Below are 22,696 nucleotides of genomic sequence, written 5' to 3'. Positions count from 1 at the left end.
TTAAATTTTCAGAGGCAGAGCAATCAAACAATGGTTGGAACGTGGTATCAAAGAATGAAGTCAGCGATGATGGTAACACTTTGATTCACACATCGGCCGCTCATACTTCTGGTATCCGCGAAGTCGACGGTGGAAACGTGACCTATGCAGGATTGAACGAAAACAAGAATGCTGTCACGAAAATCGAAGACGACAACATGAAGCATTACAGTACTGAAGATGCTTCAAAAACAATGGCTAAAGAGCAATTTGTCTCAAACACCGATGATGGTACTACGATTACATCGTCAACCAACACCGAAGGATCTTCCTTCTCTCATTCTTCATCTACAATCAAACATGATGTTATCGACGATAAGATAGACGATATAGATATCAAATCTGCAATCAAGAGCATTCATGACGATAGCGAATTCAAATTTGCTAGTAACGAAGTCAAAAAAGATATGTTTGAAGAAAGATCTACAATTAAAAGTGGATCAATTATGAAAGATTCTTTAACCGAAGGTGAATTGATGAATAAGAAAGTAGAGCATCCTGATGAATTCACTACTGTTATAACAGAAACTAGGAAGCTTCCGGACGGCTCGATTGTAACGAGTACAAGCCGGGAAACAAAAGGTTCTTGGACATCAAAAACTGGTAAAAAGCAAAAGGAGCATTTTGATTCTACTTCTTCCACTGCCGTTACAAGTTCAGAATCTCATGTTAATAAAGAGTTGAAGAGTCATATTGAGCCTGAAGTGAAGATTGTATGTTCTGATAATATTTCTGAAGAAGAGTATAACGTTTTAACTAATAATGAAAGTAAAGTACTTGAGAATACAAGAAGTGAGAAAAAGCTCATTAATGTAATAACTGATTCGAATGTTATTGAATCAAACAAAGCAGAACAATTTCATGACATTGTTGAAGATAGAGGAGTGGAGAAGTTTGATAAAGTTAATATATATGATAAAAATGCATCAAATGAGTTTGTAATAGAAGATTTGAGACCTATTATTAACGAAGCTCATAAAGTAACAGATATTTCAAGTAAATTGATTGAATCTGAACAGGAATCTCATATTATATCGAAAAAAGTAGATGAGATCAAAGAAGTCGATAGAAAGATTTTAGATACTGAGTTCGCTAGACCGGAGGATATTGATAATGTATCTAATGTTGTTTATAATAAGAACCAAACTGGAGACTATCAAACAACTTATACAACTGATTATACCACTAAGAAGATCAGCGAAGATGTGAGCCCGACTCACAACGCTTGGGCAAGTTCTTTGAGATCTAGTACGGAATATAATTTTAGAGGAGGTTCACCTACAAGAGGGAGTACGAAGAGTTTGAGGACTAGTACTTCATCGTTGAGGAGTAGTGTTAGTCCAGATAAAAAGATAAGCAGAGATTTCAGTCCAAGGAAGAAGGAGAGTGTAGAAGAGATTGAGAGACCGATGAACAAAAAACAAAGTCCTGAACGTAAACCGTCAATTAAAACTTCATCTGATATTGAAATCAATTCGAAAGATACTGTAACAAAACAAAGGACAACTAGTCCTTCTAAGATACCATCCATGAGTCCCACTCGTCCTCGTAAATCTTCAACTACTAGCCCGACTCGTACGTATTCACCAACTAAAGCACCACAAAGAAGTCGCGATAGTTCACCTACGACGTCAGTTAGTGATATAGAATATGTTTGCTCTTTAAATAAGAATGAAGACGTAAATGAAATGAAGACATCAAGTAATGAGATTACAAGGAAGAGTTCTTTAAAGAAGACAAATAATGAATCGCACTATGTTGTGAAGAAAGATGATCCAGAAAATTCAGATAAGAAACCTAAAGCTCGTTATGTAAGAAGCGAAACGTATGAAGAACGTTGCCGTAAAATACTCGGAATGCCTGATAAGAAAACTCTTGTTGAAGGCGCCGAGAGGAATTTAACAGAGTTGGGAATATTACCTAAAGATAAAAAACCACTTCGGTCCAGATTGTCGGATAAATATATATCTTCTACAAGTCCTGATAGGGAATTGACTTCCAGTATTAAATCGGCTGAAGTTTTTGATAAATCTGATACTGGAACATACACTCGTAGAAAGTCTTCTTTGAAGAAAACTTCAGATACACAGAATCAAGTAAAAAATTTGGTCGATGCTGAATATATTGCTGTTGATGAACATGGTAACGTTGTGTCGGTAGAAGAACCGAAGATGGAAAAGCTCATTGATGATAGTGATATTAATATTGAAACTTTGAAATCGGATGAAAATATTGATTTCATTTATAATGAAGTCAAGGAGAGTGTGAGTCAATCAAGAGAATCTCCTGTAAGAAAAGGATTGGAAAATCATGATACTCTCCGTGAAAAAAGTGCTTCGCCTAAAAAAGAATTACCTATTACATCAACACCGAAAGAGAAGCATGTCGTAAAAGATGTTAGTCCTGTTAAACAAACAAAACGTACTTCTTCTCCTGAAAAAACACCATCGAGAAGCACATCTCCTCAAAAGGCAGTTACTTCTCCTGAAAAAACACAAATAAGAAGTGCATCGCCACAAAAGGCAGTATGTTCTCATGAAAAAACCCCATTGAGAAGTCCATCGCCTCAAAAGGCTGTCTCTGTTCCTGATAAAGCACCATTAAGAAGTCCATCTCCTAAAAAGGCTGTATCATCTCCTGAAAAAACACCATTGAGAAGTCCATCGCCTCAAAAGGCAGTAACTAAAAAGCAAACCGTACAGTCTTCAAAAACAACTGAAGTTCTTGCTAAAACTACTTGTGTCAGAGATTCTAAACCTGCTTTCGAAAAAGATGATTCTAAAGCAAAAAAAGTAGTTGGGGACGCATCAATTCCAAAAAAACAGGAACCTTCTCGTACAATATTAACTTCAAATAAATACAACATCTTTAAAGATAATAAAAATGTAAAGAAAGTGGATGAGGTAGTGCGCAAGAAGGATATTGCAGTGAGTAAAGCTACAAACTTACAGCAATCTAAACCTAAAACTGATGTTAATAAATTCAAATCTGAGATTGTTGAAGATAAAATTACAAAGAAGACGGTCACTGAATTGTGTAAAAGACACACCGATGAAATTAAACCTAAGGATTCGCCCATAAGCAAAATGAATCGGTCGGTAATTGAATCTAAAGGTCCTAAAATTGGAAGTCCAGATATTAAAATAACAAGGACTACTAGTGATATTACCATGAAAACTCCAAAACATGAACACACCAGAGTTAGATCTAAACCTGAAATTATGATCACAAAAACTACTAAGACCACAACAACCAAGACTATTTCTCCGAATAATAAAACAAACATATCTAATAGTCGTACAAATAAGACTACAAAACATACAGTGAAAGAAGAAACGTTGAATCAAAACGTTAAAGTTGATTATCAACGTGCTACGTCATCTAGAGAAGGCTCACCGAATCGCATATGTCCCATTCCAGTTACATCAGACGATAAAGGTAAACCGAGATTCCCTGATAAAATCACAGAACCTGAAGATATTGCACGCAATAAAAAAATCATGCACGACACCATATCTGAAAACGACTCATCTGAGCGTTTTGTTGAAATTTCAGATTATGAAGACGACGTAGACGAGTGTCTCTTGAGCGTCACCGAGAAAGTATCAAGATTTTCTGAAGCTATGAAAGAAACAGGCGCTGTGATTGACAATAAAAAACAATTGAACAAGAAGATCATCACTGATGAAGTAGAAGAAGAATTAAAATCAGACGATTGCTTATTGAGTGTATCTGATAAAGTATCTAAATTTATCACCGCTTCCGAGAATGTTAAGGTTTCTGATACTAAACAATCTCTTACTAATGATTTCATTAGAAAAGAGATTGATAATGAACTCAAGAATGATGAGTATCGTTTGAGCGTTAACGATAAAGTATCTCGTTACCTCAACGGAACTGAAAAGATTCAAATCGTAGATGATGATTATACTAATGAAAAAAAATCAATTGAAACATCTCCAGGTCTTGTCTCTAAAGCTACAAAGATGATAAGTGACGTAAAGAATAAATATGAGCATCAAGAACCGAATTACGATGTCAAATTGAAGGTTCAAAAAGAAACTATATCATCGCAAGCTAAAAAATCGACCGTTGATAACAAATTCGTTCATCTTAAGTCACAAACTACGCCTGAAAGAACGATACCCAAGTCGCCAGAGAAGATTACTCAATTAAAACCGGTGACGACTTTAAAGAGCACCGATACTGTTAAAAAAGCAAAAGCTCTCTTCGAAAACATCGCCAATAATCAAGGCGCTGATGATTTGTATTATAAAAGAGCAACGAAACTGACTGATATTGGAGTATATAAAAAATCATCAACGGTCGAATCAGTTCCTGATGTGATACCTAAAGACGTTGATAATGTATGTATTGAAAATGGATATAAAAAGTCACATCTAACCGAGAAGATTGATACTCAGAAAAAAGAAGTGACTCAAATCAAACCATCGGAGACACCGGATCCTCTTTTGGAAGACTTTGTGAGCACTCGCAGAGGAAGTGGTAAATTTGGAGTTGAATTGAGAAGGACGAGTACAGACAGTTCGTATACATCAGAAAGACGGAGAAGTAGTACTGTGGAATCACACATACAACCAACGATCGAAGATATAAATGATATAAATCTTTTAGAACAGATGGTGAGTTATTTGTTACAATATAATATTTTTGAAAGTTGATCTTTGGCAATTAAAATGTATGGTCTGCAGTGACTATTTTAAGCTACTGTTTTGACTTTGTGAGGTATACCACCTGATAATTTATAGGGCGCTGTCTTTTGAATTTTGATTGCACTTTTAATGTTTTTACTAGTTCTCTCAGCTTATTTGCATTAAGTTGTCTTAATCATCACCGAGTATAAATATTAGTTTATTTTATAGTATCTTATATTTATTTTTCAGCTTGAAAAGATCACAGGTTATGAACAACGACGTCGTATCAGAGCTCAAATAAGAATTGTAAAGAAGAATCTGGAAAATAAACAGATGAGTTCTACAATTTGTAATAAAAATGAAGAAGTACGCGAAGTAAGTCCGACAAGGAAGACAAAACAGACAGTTCCTATTGAGAAGAGTCCTTCTCCATTCAATGTGAAGAAGAGTAGTGTCATAACAGTGACGGAAACGCATGTTAGAGAAACTAGTCCTTCAAAATCAAAAACAACCAGTCCGGACAGAAAGAGAAGTATGAGTCCGTTGAAGAAAAACGTTGACAAAGAAGTGACATCGAACTTCACAAAAATAACCACTGATAAGAAAAGTGCATCAGAAAAAGAAAACTACATTCAAACTGAGATAGTAGAAGTAAAATCTACTCCTGTGTCTGTTAAGAAAACATCAAAAGTTTCAGAATACACAACGGCATACATGAGGAAGATTAGTGCGTCGAATAACTTGAAATCTGAATTTCTTCCTAAATATCCAAATATTAAGAAAGAGAGAGAAGAAAGTGATATAATTGATAGTCATTCAAGAAAGTCTTCTATTACCGTTGTGGAAAATAAAACTGAGAGTAGACACACCACCCGTAGTCCTAGTCCGAAACGTTTAGATTCTCCTACCGAGAGACTTTACCCAAGAAATCCTAGTCCCGATCTAAAAAAACCAAGAGAAGATGTCTCGCCTGTTAATATCAAAACAGCCAAAAAAACGGAGTATCACAATGCTTATTCGCAATTCAAAACCAAACAATCCTCGAAAGATCTATTCGGTAAACTTTCCAAGGAGAAACAAGCCGATGAAAAACCTGAATGGGTAACTAATAACATACTACGTAAAGCAAATACTTCAGAGAATAGAACGTATTCTACAAAGAGGTTCGAAGAGAAGAGCAAAACGATTAAAAGATCTCAGAGTCCGTCGAAAAATGCACGTAAGTCTACAGATGTGCTATTGTCCGGTTATGGCGTTGGACCGGTGGATGAAAACGGAAAAATACTGCTCGGATTAAAGGCTTTGAGGAAAGCTAGCAATACCTATGAAACTTGTGAAGGTATGTTGTCAATTTATATTACACTAATCAATATCAATGTAATATTTATATTAAAATTCCAGTAAAAGGTACCGTCATCAAACAAGAGTTCCGTTCAGAGAACGGTCACGAGCCAGAAGGTGAAGTGACCATTACAGCGTATTCCACAAACCCAGCAGATCTCAAAAGAATAATAGACTCTAATGATATAAAAGAGTCGAAAGCTTCGAATGAAATTAAGAAGGTGATGCAAGATAAGAGTCGGAGGGGAATCAGCAGTATCACGACGACGACTCGTTACGGAGGAGCGACTGGAAATCCAGTTTCTAAGATACATAAAGTATGTGAATTATTTATACTCAATATACTTGGAAGTATTTATTATTACGATTTATGTTATTTATAGACAAGTCAACCGAAAGCAATTCAGTCATCTCCTGTGATTGTTCATCCGGCAACAGTTCGTCGTGGATCTGTGAAATCTCTGACTGAGAAATTCATTAAGAATGCAGGTAAATATCTCCATCATAATCTAATTTACTAATCATCATATGATTAGTAAATCTATAACTAAAGGCACCTAATATTATACTAGCACTAGAATTGTACCTGTTGAAAAATCAACGGAGAGTACACCGAAGTAGTATGATTTAGGGGGAGTTTTAAACTTTTATCCATATGCAATTTTTACATATTGTATATATATATATATATTCAATGAACCTAAAAATATATAAAAATAATTAGTAAATACATTTAGCCAATCTGAAAACCAATATTATAAAATTGTTATTATTTCACACGCTGTGTGTTCTTATGTTATATTAGTACTACACAAAGTTAGCAAAAGCATTTCATGGGTTAAATTTAAACGTAGACATAACTCTTGAGTATATTGCAAAACACATTATATATTATTGGTTCAATGACCAAATATTACATCATAGTTATTAAATTTTATGAGTTTCATTTGAAAATGTTTTAACTTGGTGTTAACACATGTATTTGTCTAGACTTTTACTAAAATCAATATAGAAAACAATCGAGATAACAACCAGTGGATTAATTAAAACAACTAGACTCCATAAAGTAATAGCAGATTACATGACCATGATGATTAGTAGTGTTTATGTGTTCTTGTATTGGAACATTTGAAGTATGATATTATCATATAAGTTTATTATCATTTTTATATAGCATCCATAAAAATAGACATGAATGAGTTTTATAGTAGTATAATTTACTTATGAAATACATTTATGAATTGTCACTTTACATTCATAAATAAAAATAAAATATTATCTGAGAATTGATTACGTTCAGCACATAAAAATGTTATATTAATTAACTTTAATATTAAACAATTTATATTTAACCATAACTTCCTTTTGTATCCTAATTATATACTATTATTGATATACTACAAATATATTCATTCATGAAATGATTGTTTCTTTGTAGTTGAGATTACAAAAACTGAAAAATCGACGTATCCCAAAGCGGGATTGATTCTACGTACGAGTAGTTTTAAAGATACAGGTTCAGGAAGTCTTTCAAGTCGATCATCCACTCCAGGTATGTGTTATTAAAAGCTTTATTTATACGAATAGATTATATGATATTGATTTATTGTTTGTATGCTCTAGGTGTCCACCGTACAAGTAGTAACAATAGTGTCAACTCAACCGAAATGTGCACGACTACTATCGAACACCACTCTGGCAGTCACACGTCTTTTTTAGACGACCGAACTAAAGTGACTGGAGTGCAGGACATCCTAACAAGAATGAAAAATGCTGATATCGGTTTGTTTTTTATTAAAATAAATATTATTTTTCACAATATGCAACTGTTATTGACTTAAAACGTAAGGTTATTTGCCATAAAATGTGTGAGAAAATATTATCTTAGATATACATATGTATGTTTTATTTATATGGTGACACTATCAAGTGGACTGGAACGGAGTGTTATCATAATGCAACGCTTTCTTAAGTTCAACTTTGTATATTTAAAAAAATTCATCTTTAGCTCTAAAATTCACTATGCCGTATAAAGTTTCATTTCCTTTTTAGAGGTACAGTAAATTACTTCTTAAAATAAAACCACCTCCGAGTATTATGAATACCATTATTTAGTTTTTTAACAATTTTACCAAATAATATTTTCCATGACAACATTATTCAAAGAAAAAGTATATTTTAAGAGAGTTAAGAAGAAAAAAAGAATCTTTATAACAGCACAGTGTTCATTCAGATTTCAGAGTAATTAATCAATCATGCTTTTTGAAAGCAAAGATAAAGCTCTTCGTTATCAAATTACAGATTGATTTCATCAAAACTGTATTTAAGAAATGTATTCACACCGACTTAATGAAATTCTTTGTTGGAAACCGAGTAAACTTTCTTGTCAGACTCTTCTTCAATAGCTCTAATGAATATTAAGCTCATTTGGGATATCTTCAAAGGTCCAGCTTAGGTCCATTACTGTTTCTTTTCTTTATCAATAATATATATGCAGCCATTAAGAGAGCTACTTTACATTGCCGTGAACATTTTAAGTTACTTCTGTGTCTTCGTATTGAATACTTGCTACGTACTGACACTGCTACTAATTTAGAGGACAATAGAGTGCTATTTCATATTTTTATCACCCGGTAATTATTTTATATTTATGCTGAATATTAAAAATTCATTAATTATTAATATGATCCATTCAGTTTCTTATAAAATATACTCTTTTATAACTTGGTCACCTTGCTATATATTCTTAGATATTCAAGTTAATCATACTGATATACCCTCAAGCCAAGTTATGTCAAGATCTCATAGCTTAATTGTGTTTCATCAATCAATTCTAAATATGTTATGACTAATATTTTTTTATATCCCAAAATGTTATCTATCACAGTATATTTTTTCACATTTAATGTTTGTTGTTTTAACTAAAATTACAGTAATCGAAGACGGTGATACAGCAGAAGACGCCGAGGCCCGGGCTTTGTTGAACAAATTCTTGGGAGCTACTGCGTTAATGCACGGGATGAGTGGATTCGTCGACGATGCCAAATCTCAAGTCAAACAATACAAACAGGTACGTTTGCCTCTTTCATTGCATGCGTTATTTTTGGATTTTTTAACGTTCCATTACGATGACGAGGAACAATGTTTTTTTCTTGTGGTTGAAAATTATCTCTACTCATTCGTCTATTAGCCATGACGCTATGATTTCTAAATTGACCGAAAGATCACCTATCACACGCTGACAGATTTGGGTCAGTTTTTTGTGTGTCTGCATTTAAAATTATAAAAGCGTGTAAATGTTATGATGCTAATTGCGCAGATGTGAATTGTAGAATTTTAAAGCAATAACAATGCTAGTATACGTTAAAAATCAACGTACAGTTTTCTATATAATAGAAATTTAATTCTGAATGTTTATGAATCAAACCTTAAAAATAAATAGTGCTTGTGTTGAGAGAGTCTGTTGGTTTATATTTGATAAATTAAAATATTTGTTTATCAACATCACATATATTGTGTGTGTTCATTACATCTGTAGTAAATAGTGACTAAATATTTACATCCACATATGTTTTTTTACTTAGTCCAATATAAAACCGTTGGCTGGTATATTAATTATGGAAAGGTAATTAATAATTTAGTTTGTACTCTTTTACAAACAGACATTAACCCTTTAATATATTGTATAATATTAAAAATATTGATTAAAATAAAATATGGCTATAGTAAAAATTCAACTAATTTTATATTATTATTATATTTTTATATGTTTTAAATCTTAAATAGTAAGCATTATTTAAACATTAGAGCCCTTAAAATAAATTAAGATAACACTGAAAATGCAAAACCACAGATTTTTAAAAACAATAATCGTGAATCACTGTGGCCAAAAACTAAACTAAATCCGTTTGTTACAACTAAATTTATTGTTATCGTCGAAACTAAATTAATGTTTGTTTCGCTCTACGAATAGTTATTTTTATTTATTCATAAAAATGGCCCTGAAGAAATATATTTGAATATGTTGGACTATAATGTCTCATAAGCTTAAATAATATTGTTCTTATTGTCCAAGCTACTCGTATGGATCATATAAAAGGGTTGATAATCATTCACTTACTCATTTTGAGAGATTACTCACCACTTATCCGGTCTCTTTAGCTTTTGACACCGCTGCCCAATACCGACACCTAGTTAGCATACATTACTGTGCATAAGTCATAGCCACTCCCGCTGGTTAATATTCCTTCGTTTTTTGTGGGTTTAGCCGGTTTTAATAATCTATATATCGTTTTATGTTTTTGTATAACCTCTTAACGCTTCGATGAATACAGTAGGCAGATCTTTGACACCTTTTGATTCTTGTGTCTTTAATCTTTAGAAGTCCATAGGCATGTTTGTCATTCCCAAAATGAAGGATATCATATATAAAGAGTGATCAAACTTCAGATTCTGAACTTTTAAAAAAAAAAAAACACAAATTTAAAAATATGTTTGGATTTTTTTATTATGCTGTATTTTATTAATTATGAAAAATATTAATAATTTTTGCAGTAGCATTTTAAAAATACATTTTCACCAGTAGATATATATTTCTACTAGCGAAAATATAATTGAACTGATAGGCGCTAATATGCTGCTCTAAAAAGTCTGTGAAACCCAATTTGACAGTTGCGAAACGTTCATTTGCTGTTAAACCCAAACCTAACCCAATGAAAGTTCTAAAACTAATTATAGAATATAGTTTTAGAACTTTTATTAGGTCATCTAAAATATTTCATTCAATGAAAAATAAGCAGTAAAAGAAGAACAGACATATGTCGCACCTCGCTTATGGCTCCATAGTTTATCTGTGCTTATTAAAAATATGATAGCTCTTTATACCGATATTACTAAAGACTTCTTATATAAGAGTATCAGGCAAAGTATATTCAAACCAAATTTTGGTCAATAGGAGGGCGCAAAAATAATTATCACTTCTCAGAAGTCAAAAATTCACGCCAAAAGCAATAAAATCGCGACTGCGTCGGCATGATTTTATTGCTTTTGACGTGTGTTTTTGAATTCTGAGAAGGGATAATTGTTTTTGCGCTTTCTTAATGGTCCAAATTCAGTTTGCATGTGCTTCATTCGATACTCACTTGTCTTACTTTGCTTTCAGTCTATTGTTTCTAGACTTAATTGTAGGTGTTGATTGTGTTTAGTCGTTGTGACGCATTGGGCTAACGTCTGTCATGTTACAATGTGAGTAGTCCAAATATTGTCATTTCTTTCTTACTGAGGAATATCGACGAAGAAGATATTTCAGAAATGTAAAAAATATGCGTGGAATACATTGCTTATACCACTTCAAAATTCACATAAAGGCATACAGATATAATGCATTTTTAATCATAAAACATATAAAAAAATCTTATGCAAATAAAAATACAATCTTTTGTCTGTGTATAGACCGTCGTCTAGGTTTTGGTCAAGCGCCTGGAACGGAGTGATTAGCAAAAAAATGTTTTAGCAGTACAGAAAAATTTAATTAAATGAAGCGGCTCTTCCAACGTTTTTATGGATATGTTGGTAATGATACGATTAAGTATTTAACATTATTAACATCGGTCCTGATACGCAATCCATTAAAGAAGATATTTTGGTAGACGCAAGTAAATATAGATAAACTGAATCGCACGCGTTCTATCTCTTAGCTATTGTTGTGCGTAAAACCAGCGCCGTTGGCTGAATTGCCAACAAGTGACAATTGAATGGTAGCAAGCAAAAATAACTCGAAAGTTGAATGAAAAACATAAAAGACGAAAAGCTGCCGTTGTCCAAAAAAGGCAATGTTTGTGTTCGATTCGCGTGGGAGTAGCGTTGGCCAAAGAACGCCATTTTATTTTTGGTCCAACTCGCTTTATGCGAATCGCTTTGATAAAATTGCGCGCTTGTACCAAAATTTATACTATACATTAAAATTAAAATAAAATAATTAGTCGTAGTATCTTTTATTGTTATATTAAATTTTAATGTAATAAAAGTTTATTAAGTAAAAAAGTATAACCTAAATTAGAAATTTGCTTCAATCATTTTTATATATGTAGTTAATTTTAGGTATTAAAAAGTTATTTTGTTACACTTAAAAACTAAATATTAGCATTGTCAAAATGTTGATTTAACTTCACAAAATAACCTGATTCAATCAGCATGATATACCAATGGTGTAAGTCGGTGATTAATACCTGAAAGACCTAGTGTTTTTCAATTTCTATCGATTGGAATTAGTTATAATTTTGTTCGGCCATTATTAGTAGGTTTTCTTAGATTTAACTAATCTAATGGATGCTAATTAATATCTGACTAATAGCTGAAAGAACTAGGTTTGAATCCCATAATAATCATATCAGTGTTTTTCGATCTTAATCGTGTCTAAAATAATCAGAATTAATGATTTTATTATCCCATGTAAGGTTTTCAACTATATTTGAATAATTAAATCATGTTGTATGACACATTGGGCAAATACCTGTCATCAACATAATTTTCAAGATACAATTGCACTTATACTAAAAATGCATTTATCGTATCTTTTACTTATAGCTCCATTCTTTAGGTTTATTTATAAAATCAATCTTTAAATTGTGTACCAAGTTAATGCAAGATCAATATTTATCTCGATAGTATTTCTTGTATATACACGTGTGTATATATCTACATATAATATACAAAACACGTGTTCATAAAACGCGAATTTTAATACACATTATATATAGACTATGTGCGCTGTTTTGCCAACGTTTCTGCGCCGCACTCCAAACGGCACAAAAGGTCTAAACTTTAGAGATAGTATTTTTAGTCACTTCAAATTGAAAGAAATGGATTCGTTGCACTCTGAAATTTAGTGTCTTGCACATAAAAGGACGACAGAAACACGCTTTTGCTTTCGACCGTAACAATCTGAGTCTTCGATACAGATTTATTTTATTTATATATAGTTATAAATACAAACATAGTAAAATTCTAAAGCTAGCGTGCCTTTTAAGCAGATTCGCCGCGCTTATCCGAGCTTTCAGATTACGGATTGATTTATTGCGAATGTAAAAATCAAAGGGAGCTTTTTTACTAAGTCGGGCTTTTAAACTCTGCTCGGCGATGATATAATTTTCGTATTTCGGTCCGTTTATGCCGTTTATATGTATTTATGTTTTGGCTCTGGTTCACGTGAGGAAAAAGGTGAGGATTTGCGTTTTTCAGTCTCGAGGTGTTGAGTTTTCAACGGACAAATTGCTGTGTAAACGTCAGCTTTCGTGCTTAACTTTGTTTTGTATGCGAGCGAAGATGGATTTGTGGATCGATATGTATCGTTTTATCATATCAAAGCAGTTAATATGTTAAATGGGCGTATTAAAAACTTAATGGTAACTAAAGATTTATTTGCGCTTGTCCAATGTTGTCCTGAATTCACTCAAGTATATATTTTACTTGTATGGTTTAGTGCAGTGAATGCCATGGCTTCCAATTTTTACACACATTCATTCGCGCGTGATAGAGCCGAATCACAAGAATATAGTCATATACGTCGCACGAATATATTGTTTATTGTTTTTGCTTCTGAAGTTAACCTTATCTTTACTGTGATGTACGTCAAGTGTATATGTCATCTTATTATTAATATGTCGAATAAAATGTTAATATTTTAGTATTCTTCTAATATTCAATAATTAACTATCAACATAATAAAATCATTCAAACGAATCGGATTTTTTGTTTCATATAGGAGCGATTCACGAACAGAGATTTTCAATATTTTTTTTGTAAATAAATATTTGGTATGTGTAATTACTGTCCAATGCATTTACTTGTTGAATTGTTTCGATTTTTCCTATTATTATACTGATTATTTCGTAGTGATATTAATGTTCTTAAAACATTTTGTCACTATTCTTTACACGTTTTTACATGTATACTGAGTGTACATCACCGGATCACGCGGATTTTTTTAATGATTTGATGAAGTTGTAACCATATATCAAAACATCATCATTTCCTGATCTATGGAAATGCACAAAAGTCACCCCTATTAATAAAAAGGGTAACAGATTATATATAAAGAATTATAGACCAGTAGCAGCGTTGTCAGCTCCTGCTAAATTATTTGAAATAATTATTCTTAAATATCTCTACAATCACTTTCAGCAAGTTTTATTAGACCAACAGCACGGGTTTCATCCTGCCCGTTCCACTGTTACTAATCTTCTGTCGTTCACCAAAACGGTGACAACTTCTCTCGATGCCGGAATTCAAGTAGACGTCGTGTATACAGATTTTGAGAAAGCCTTTGACAAAGTTTGTCATACGTTATTATTAAAAAAATTGTCGAACCTCGGTTGCTCAGATAATTTAACTCGGTTATTTTCGAGTTATTTAAGCAATCGTACACAGTTTGTAACCTATGGTGGCCGATTGTCAAAAGAATATTTTACCCCTTCGGGGGTTTCTCAAGGATCCAATCTGGGACCTCTGCTTTTTGTGTTATTTATTAATGACACAAATACAGCAATTAAAAATTCAAGTTTTCTTCTGTACGCAGATGATTTAAAATTATATAAATGCATTCGATCTGTTGTGGACTCCTTCTCTCTACAAAGTGATTTAGACTCTCTGTGGAGATGGGCTTCCGTTAACCGTCTGCCCTTTTGTGTCGGAAAGTGCCATACTGTGTCGTTTTCTCGATCCCGTTCGCCATCAGCTTATTTCTACCATCTCGGTGGTAACATTTTAACTAGAGAAACTTCCATTAAAGATCTCGGAATCACTTTCGAGAGCAAATGGAGGTTCTCTCTACACATACACGACGTCTGTGATAAATCTTCCAAGATGCTCGGCTTTGTTATGAGGAATGCCTTTCACTTTGACGATCCGTCAGTTATTCGCATCCTCTATGACACCTTAGTTCGTAGCATTCTTGAATCGGGATCTATAATTTGGAATCCCCGAATAGCCAAATATTCCTTTTTAGTAGAAAAAATTAAAAAAAGGTATTTAAGATACCTTTACAAAAGGACATTTGGTTATTATCCGTACATATATCCCAGCGCCTTTCTTTTAGGAGCGTTGGGATACGATTCGCTGAGTTCTCGCAGAAAGCTGTATGTCGCTAAGCATTTTTTCAAACTACTAAAAGGTGCTGTCGACAATCCAGCTATTCTCGAGGAATTCCAGTTTTGGGTTCCGGAACATTTTTGAGAATCACGATCGAGACCTCTTTTGATTGAAGTTAGGGCTAGGACATCCGCACTTGCCGACTCGCCTATAGCTGTGGCCATACGGCTCCTTAATACGCTGGCATTGCAAATTGATTTATTTAATGTTAGCTACGAGGATCTGATCCAGTTTATATCTTTTAATTTTAATATTTTATAATTTTTTGTTATGTTTAAGTATTGTTATATTTATTTATATATATACGTTTTTTTTATGTTTTATAAATTTATTATTTGCTTTCGACCATCGTGGCGCATTGGAGTAACCTGTTAGGCCACGATGGTCTTAATTTAATCTAAAAAAATAAAAATAAAAATATAATCGCAAATGATATATTATATCTTAAAACTATCACATAAATTATATACATAGAGAGCAATGGCAAACTTTTCCCCATATACACTGAATGAATGAAAGTGGAAGTATGAAGAAAGCATGGTGGTATAATTATAAACACGTCTATTTAACTGTAATAAAAAATCAGCAATGCAGATTCGAAAATCGAACCGTCTATCCCCTCCGATCTCCATACAGTTGGCCACCGTTGCGTCATGCTCAATGGGAAAGATACAATTATTATAACGTTCCGTTAGTGCCAAGATCGCCGTCTTTCGTGTGTAGTTTAATAAACGAGCGTGTTCGGGAAAAACGTGTTAAAAACGTCCACATCTGCCACATTTTTTGGCATATCAGGTATATTGCCCGCGGATTCGTCTAATTCTATTCAGTTTTGGTCTGGGTCTGAAATAGTTTTATGAGACCTTGCCGCTAATGTTGTGGCACTATTCGAATATTTCCTCGTTTAATGTGTATATACAACATTATAAAAAGCTCGCTTTGATTAATTTTTATGTGTAAAAAAAAGCTATAAAAACTAAATTTGTTAACAATGATTACGATTGAATATATATTTTTTGGCCCATGTGGCTGATAAATTGATAGTAAAAATAAACGGTAATGTGGTGTGCCATTTTGTTTGTTTATTTATAAACATATTTATCATATGTGTCGTTATATATCAAATTCACTAATATGTCAAGCTGAGAAAATCTGGATTTGTATTTTTCGTAGATTTACTTGAAGTGTGATAAATATATGTGTATCTTTAATATTTGGGTAAATAACTCAGTTCAGAAATATTGCACATTTTTCTCCCTAAAGATTTATTTGTATTATAACATATTTCAATTGTATCATAAGTTTTTCATAAAAAAATTGTTGTATTTTTATTCAACAATATTGACTTTACAAAGCTCTGAGAAATAATTATTATTATTATTAATATTAAATTATATTATGGAACTGTGATATTCTGTACATATTAATTTTATACTTAGTTGTGGATCATAATTATGATTTTTTAAAGTAAAAAAGTGAAATCTCTTTTACATGATTTTTACATGATTTTGTTAGACCAACAGCACGGATTTCGTCCTGCCCGTTCCACTGTTACTAACCTTCTGTCGTTCACCAAAACGGTGACAACTTCTCTCGATGCGGGAATTCAAGCAGACGTCGTGTATACAGATTTTGAGAAAGCCTTTGACAATGTTTGTCATAGGTTATTATTAAATAAATTGTCGAACCTCGGTTGCTCAGATAATTTAACTCGGTTATTCTCGAGTTATTTAAGCAATCGTAGACAGTTTGTAACCTATGGTGGACGATTGTCAAAAGAATATTTTCCCCCTTCGGGGGTTCCTCAAGGATCCAATCTGGGACCTCTGCTTTTTGTGCTATTTATTAATGACATAAATACAGCAATTAAAAATTCAAGTTTTCTTCTGTACGCAGATAATTTAAAATTATATAAATGCATTCGATCTGTTGTGGGCTCCTCTCTACAAAGCGATTTAGACTCTCTATGGAGATGGGCTTCCGTTAACCGTCTGCCCTTTAGTGTCGGAAAGTGCCATACTGTCATTTTCTCGATCCCGTTCGCCATCAGCTTATTTCTACCATCTCGGTGGTAACATTTTGACTAGAGAAACTTCCACTAAAGATCTCGGAAACACTTTCGAAAGCAAATGGAGGTTCTCTCTACACATACACGACGTCTGTGATAAATCTTCCAAGGTGCTCGGCTTTGTTATGAGGAATGCCTTTCACTTTGACGATCCGTCAGTTATTCGCATCCTCTACGACACTTTAGTTCGTAGCATTCTTGAATCGGGATCTATAATTTGGAATCCCCGAATAGCCAAATATTCCCTTTTAGTGGAAAAAATTCAAAAAAGGTATTTATGATACCTTTACAAAAGGACATTTGGTTATTATCCGTACTTATATCCCAGCGCCTTTCCTTTAGGAGCGTTGGGATATGATTCGCTGAGTTCTCGCAGAAAGCTGTATGTCGCTAAGCATTTTTTCAAATTATTAAAAGGTGCTGTCGACATTGCAGCTATTCTCGAGGAATTCCAGTTTTTCGAGAATCACAATCGCGTCCTCTTTTGATGGCCGTTAGGGCTAGGACATCCGCACTTGCCGACTCGCCTGTAGCTGTGGCCATCCGGCTCCTTAATACGCTGGCATTACATATTGACTTATTTAATGTCAGCTACGAGGATCTGATCCAGTTTATATCATTTAATTTTGATATTTTATAATTTTTTGTTATGTTTAAGTATTGTTATATTTATGTATATATACGTTTTTTTATGTTTTAAATATTTAAAATTTGTTTTCGACCATCGTGGCGCATTGGGGTTACCTGTTAGGCCACGATGGTCTTAATTTAATCAAAAAAAAAAAAAAATTATTAGCATTATTTAAAATTACAGATTAGTATTTATAACATATAGAAATATATGTTTTTAAATTAGATGATTTTTTTTCTAATCAAAAAGTTTTCTCGGTCCGTTCCTTTTTTATTTTGTATATGAACGATATCCAAAAATTAAAAAAATACGCGTTTATCTATTACAAATATTTTAAGTAGTGCTTACGGTCTTAAATCAATCGCGAATAATTTACAAAACAAAATTAAAATCTAAAATAAATATTTTGAGAGGTGGATAGTTAAAATTAACCGAATTAGAACATAAGCAATTATTTTCAACCTCTACTAAATGAAGAGGACCATAACGTAAAATTTAAAATGAGCGTTAAATACCTGGGCTTACAGTTGGACTCTAAGCTTAAATATAATAAACAAATTTTGGAGCTTCGCTTTAAAGGGCTTGCCGCCATTGCGGCTCTTAGACCGATATATAATAGAAAAAGCACGCCAAATATAAAATAAATAATTCTATAAACAATTAATTTGATTCATTTTAGCATATGCCTGTTCTGTTATGGTGTGGAGTAACACCAGTAATACTATTTAAAACACGTTTTTATACTAAGCTTAAAAAAATGCGATAGCAATATTTAAAGAACACTAATTTTCATACTAGAAAAATATCTCGCGAAACCATATTAACTCACTAAATTTTTGTATAGGTGACTATGATAAAATCAACCTTAAATTAAAATACAAGCAGTAAATGCAAAGGTACATATTGCTTTAGAGGCTAAGGACAACATATCAATAATGAAATGTACTCTTAGTTTTTTGTTTCCTGTATTTTTATTTTTATTTTGCCTTAATTATAAAAGGTTTTTTTAATTTTTTCCCTTAAATTATAACCACAAATGTTTTGTTTTACATTCTTATTTTTTATCAAATTGTATCTTATAACTAATTGTAAAGATGAAAATGGTTATAAACCAGTAACATGTGTATTATATATAATTATTGTGTATTTAAAAAAAGCTTGGTAAAAATAATATTTACACTGTAATTGACGTATGTATGTAATAATATATTTTAATGGCATGGAAATTTTAGCTTTGACATATTTGATTTAGTATTCTTTAAAAATCACAGTTGTAAACATACTAATTTAGAGTCTAAATTTTGCACGAGAAATATATTTTCTAGTCATTTGACATAACATAGAAAAAAACATTATAGCACGTAATATCAGCGTGAGCTTACTAGGGAACAGATGCAAAATCGTTTTATTTTTTGGTTTCTGCACACGTATTTTCGTCATGTATGGTCGATTATAGGTTAGTGCGCACGCCGAAACGCATCGAGTTCTATTCATAAATTAACGACGCGGTTATTCCGTATTCTTGACCAGTGGGTCATCAATAATCGTACGCGACCCACTTTGTGCTGAAAAAATCGCAAAAAGGTGGCGGCCTTGGTGAAAAATCTGCGTGAAAAATAAAAACACAAACACAAGATTTATTGAACGACCGTGAAAACTCTCACGGATTGACAGGACTTTACTTAGAAAATGTTGAATGAAAAAAAATGTTTAAACTTGACCCATTGAGTATTTACATGCTACATGGATATGTAGTTGGAATCAGATTTCTCTAGTGATCAATAGTCTTAATTTGGGTAAAAATAGCTTCCACCATTTTATCTCAAATTTTCAAAAAGCGTCTCAAAAATATTATCAGCTCCACTGTCACTGAAAACAACATTGTAAAACATCTAAATATAACTCTACAATCATATTTGAAAACCTCTTAGTATATAAAAATAACATAGAATAGAAAAGACCTAGAAGTTCTTACTATTACTTCATTTTAATCGTACAGTTCTTTGCCCTTCCTGTAAATAAAAGTTTATAATATACACTCAGTTAAAAATTTTGTTATTAAAAACTATTTCGGATTTTGAGGCCAAACAAGTGTGACTTTGCAATCAAAATAGACACCGGAAAAGCTAGTAAAAGTTATCAGCTAGTAACGAAATAGCTGTTCTTTAAAGTTAGAGAGTCTTCGCTGAATTGTTGAGTTGAAATCTTGTAGGTTGGGTTATGTCGCGATATTATGATGATGTTGTGCCTCTTGCTGTGACTGTTTCATTTTTGGAGCGTCTTTCTTTATGTTTACCTTGCTGTGGCCAAGTGTCTTTTATATTGCAACAGCTCTGACGAATCGCAGATGAGGATGTTAGCGGTCCAATTGCACCACTTTTTAGACACATCCACATTTTACTTTACGCCTTAAAAGTGGAATGTCTAGATAGTTACTTTCGACTATTGTTAATAAAGGTTAAATCAAAAAACCCTTGAGGGGAATGGACACTCTTGGGCTAGTTATCTGAGGTAGAGTACGAGGCACTACACTAGGACGAAAAAGCATTGCAAGGTAACGCAAGCAAGCCAAAGAGCCCAGCCCCTACGGGGTTTCCAGGGATTAAAGGTTGCGACTAAGGTTAGCATAAGCACCCCTCGTAGATCCTGGGGGGCAGTGCTATTACTATGATGATAACGTAATAAATGCTCGAGAGAAACACTAACATAACTGCAATAACATACTTTGTACTACTGGTGGTAGGGAACCGCTCACCCGGCCGTCTCACGCTGGGTGCCCACCCGAAGGGTTGGACTCGTAGGGACTTATTACCAATAACGGCAGTGGTGCACGAAATAGATTACACGTATTTATACCAATGTTAATATAGGAATAATAATAATAATAATAATCGTCCTCTTGCACAGAGTAATACGCATTGTCTATTGCGCATCATTTTAAAACAAAAAGTTAAAATTAACACCTCGGGACGGTTGTGCTAATAGATTCTCTGTGAAGTATTAGCCCCGAAATCTCACTTTCTGACCCTTTTTTCATTGTTAAGCCTTACTTTCGAAACGATTTGGTTTTAATTTTCATTTGTTCGAAATGGTCGAAGCTAATTTTGCGAGTGGTTGAAATCCCCACAACTAGATAAAGACATTTTCAAGATTCATATCTAAAATAATATGAATTTTATCTTATTAATATTCAATTTAACTAAGTTTCTTTGGCAATAATAGTCTGCAACAAGGGAATATATGTACCGTTACACTTATATAAAAATCCATTACGATTTGCCTCTCATACTATATTTTTTATGAGTATTTCCATGCGTTTCTAAGTAATCGGCTCAAACTCAAATGAGTAGCGGCATATGCTTCACTGAGTTTCCGCATGGAAAAATCTGCTCGAGGAAATATTATATAAGTATTTCAAATTATTACAAAAATATATAATATTTTCATCTCATTGTATACCTTATAAGAATTCTAACATTTGCTTTTATATAATTTGCTCGAACTTATATGAGTATTAAAATTCTGTTTAAAACTTCTTGATTTTTACCAAAGAGGTTGTATAATAATTTTATTCAAAAGTATGCATTGAGGGAATAAAAATACCGTCACATTCAGATTAAATCCATTACTATTTGACTCTCATCTTTATATTGTAGGTGTATTTTTATTAAAGATGTTGCAAATTTAATTGTTTCGAATAATATTTTACTGCATTTTGATATGATTCATTGAGTTTCCGTAAGTTAGAAGAGCTTGCTTTGCGAAAATAGGTTACTATTAGAATTAATAAATATTTTACTTTGAAAATTCTCTACCCAATGTATTAAAATAATCAGCTTAAAATTAATCGATTCGTCAATAGAATAAAAATAGCGTTACATTCCTATGGAATCCATTACTATTTGTCTCTCATCTCTATATTGTAGTGGTGTCACTGTGTGCTTCTAAATAAATCTGTGCTCAAAAAAATCAGATGTTGTTTTAAAGAAAGAGATTGTGTATAAAAAAATTTAATATGTTTCCATATATTTTTTTACTACTTAGTTAATAACTGTGATTTTTTATCAACTAAAAAATGATAATGTAAATCTCCCAAAAATTGCACAATAATATAGTGTTATTACTAAAATAAATTTATATTTTAAATGTACATATGAAATTAGCGATATTTTCAAACTAATACGTATGTTTACACAAGTGCAAAAAAGAGCACACTGTTTTAACCCTATCATTATGAAATTAAACACACTATCAAATATGCCTTTATCTAACTACTAAACGAAATATCTTCAGATATATAATCATGTATTGTATTTCTTCAATTGCGACGTGGCAGGCGTTAGCCCAATGCGTTACAATACCAGACTAAAATCAATCAGTTAATAAGTGATATATTTTAATAATTATAAATTATTACTAATTTATAATTTAATAATTTCTAGCTTGATTTTGTAATAATTAGCATATTTATAATAATAAAACTGAATCTGTGATGATCAATCGGAATTAAAACTATATAATAATCAGCAATTCCAATCTTTTAGGAAGGATAGAAATTAAAAAAAACATTAGGGTTCATATAGGATTCCAACCCGGGACTTTCAGGTATTAGTCACCGATTATACAACTGGTATATCGTGCTGGTTTATGATTTATGTATATGTATTTATATACTTTATTTTTTTATGACCATAACAAAATTAATATAACGGAATAGTGACGGATTATATAATAATATAAAATAAAAATAAGTATATATTTATTAAATTACAGTGTCGTTAAAATGCAATGGATTATATTATAAGAGATACTGAA

General features: G+C 32.5%; 1 protein-coding gene across 4 annotated transcripts in view; it reads left to right on the top strand.

The window, feature by feature from the left end:
- LOC148238473 (uncharacterized) overlaps positions 1 to 22,696 on the top strand; it is a 64,002-nt gene that overhangs the window by 15,807 nt on the left and 25,499 nt on the right. For 2 of the 4 annotated variants that reach the window (XR_015811957.1, XM_088201918.1), the window contains exons 4-11: positions 13 to 3,477; positions 3,595 to 4,682; positions 4,944 to 6,033; positions 6,096 to 6,352; positions 6,419 to 6,524; positions 7,474 to 7,587; positions 7,659 to 7,817; positions 8,969 to 9,105. Coding sequence is in view for 2 of the 4 variants with exons in the window: in XM_088201918.1 (XP_088058044.1) it covers positions 13 to 3,477; positions 3,595 to 4,682; positions 4,944 to 6,033; positions 6,096 to 6,352; positions 6,419 to 6,524; positions 7,474 to 7,587; positions 7,659 to 7,817; positions 8,969 to 9,105 (6,416 nt within the window). In the remaining 2 variants the exon portion in view is untranslated. Of the gene's footprint in view, positions 1 to 12; positions 4,683 to 4,943; positions 6,034 to 6,095; positions 6,353 to 6,418; positions 6,525 to 7,473; positions 7,588 to 7,658; positions 7,818 to 8,968; positions 9,106 to 22,696 lie in introns of all 4 variants that reach the window. The other 2 variants (XR_015811956.1, XM_088201909.1) reach the window with 1 other exon arrangement.

Source organism: Plectrocnemia conspersa, unplaced genomic scaffold (assembly GCF_051122295.1).
Source record: "Plectrocnemia conspersa isolate PC_06_02 unplaced genomic scaffold, ASM5112229v1 ptg000001l, whole genome shotgun sequence".
NCBI lineage: Eukaryota > Metazoa > Arthropoda > Insecta > Trichoptera > Polycentropodidae > Plectrocnemia > Plectrocnemia conspersa.
Note: the sequence above shows the minus strand (reverse complement) of the source record. Positions and strands in the feature narration are given on the sequence as shown.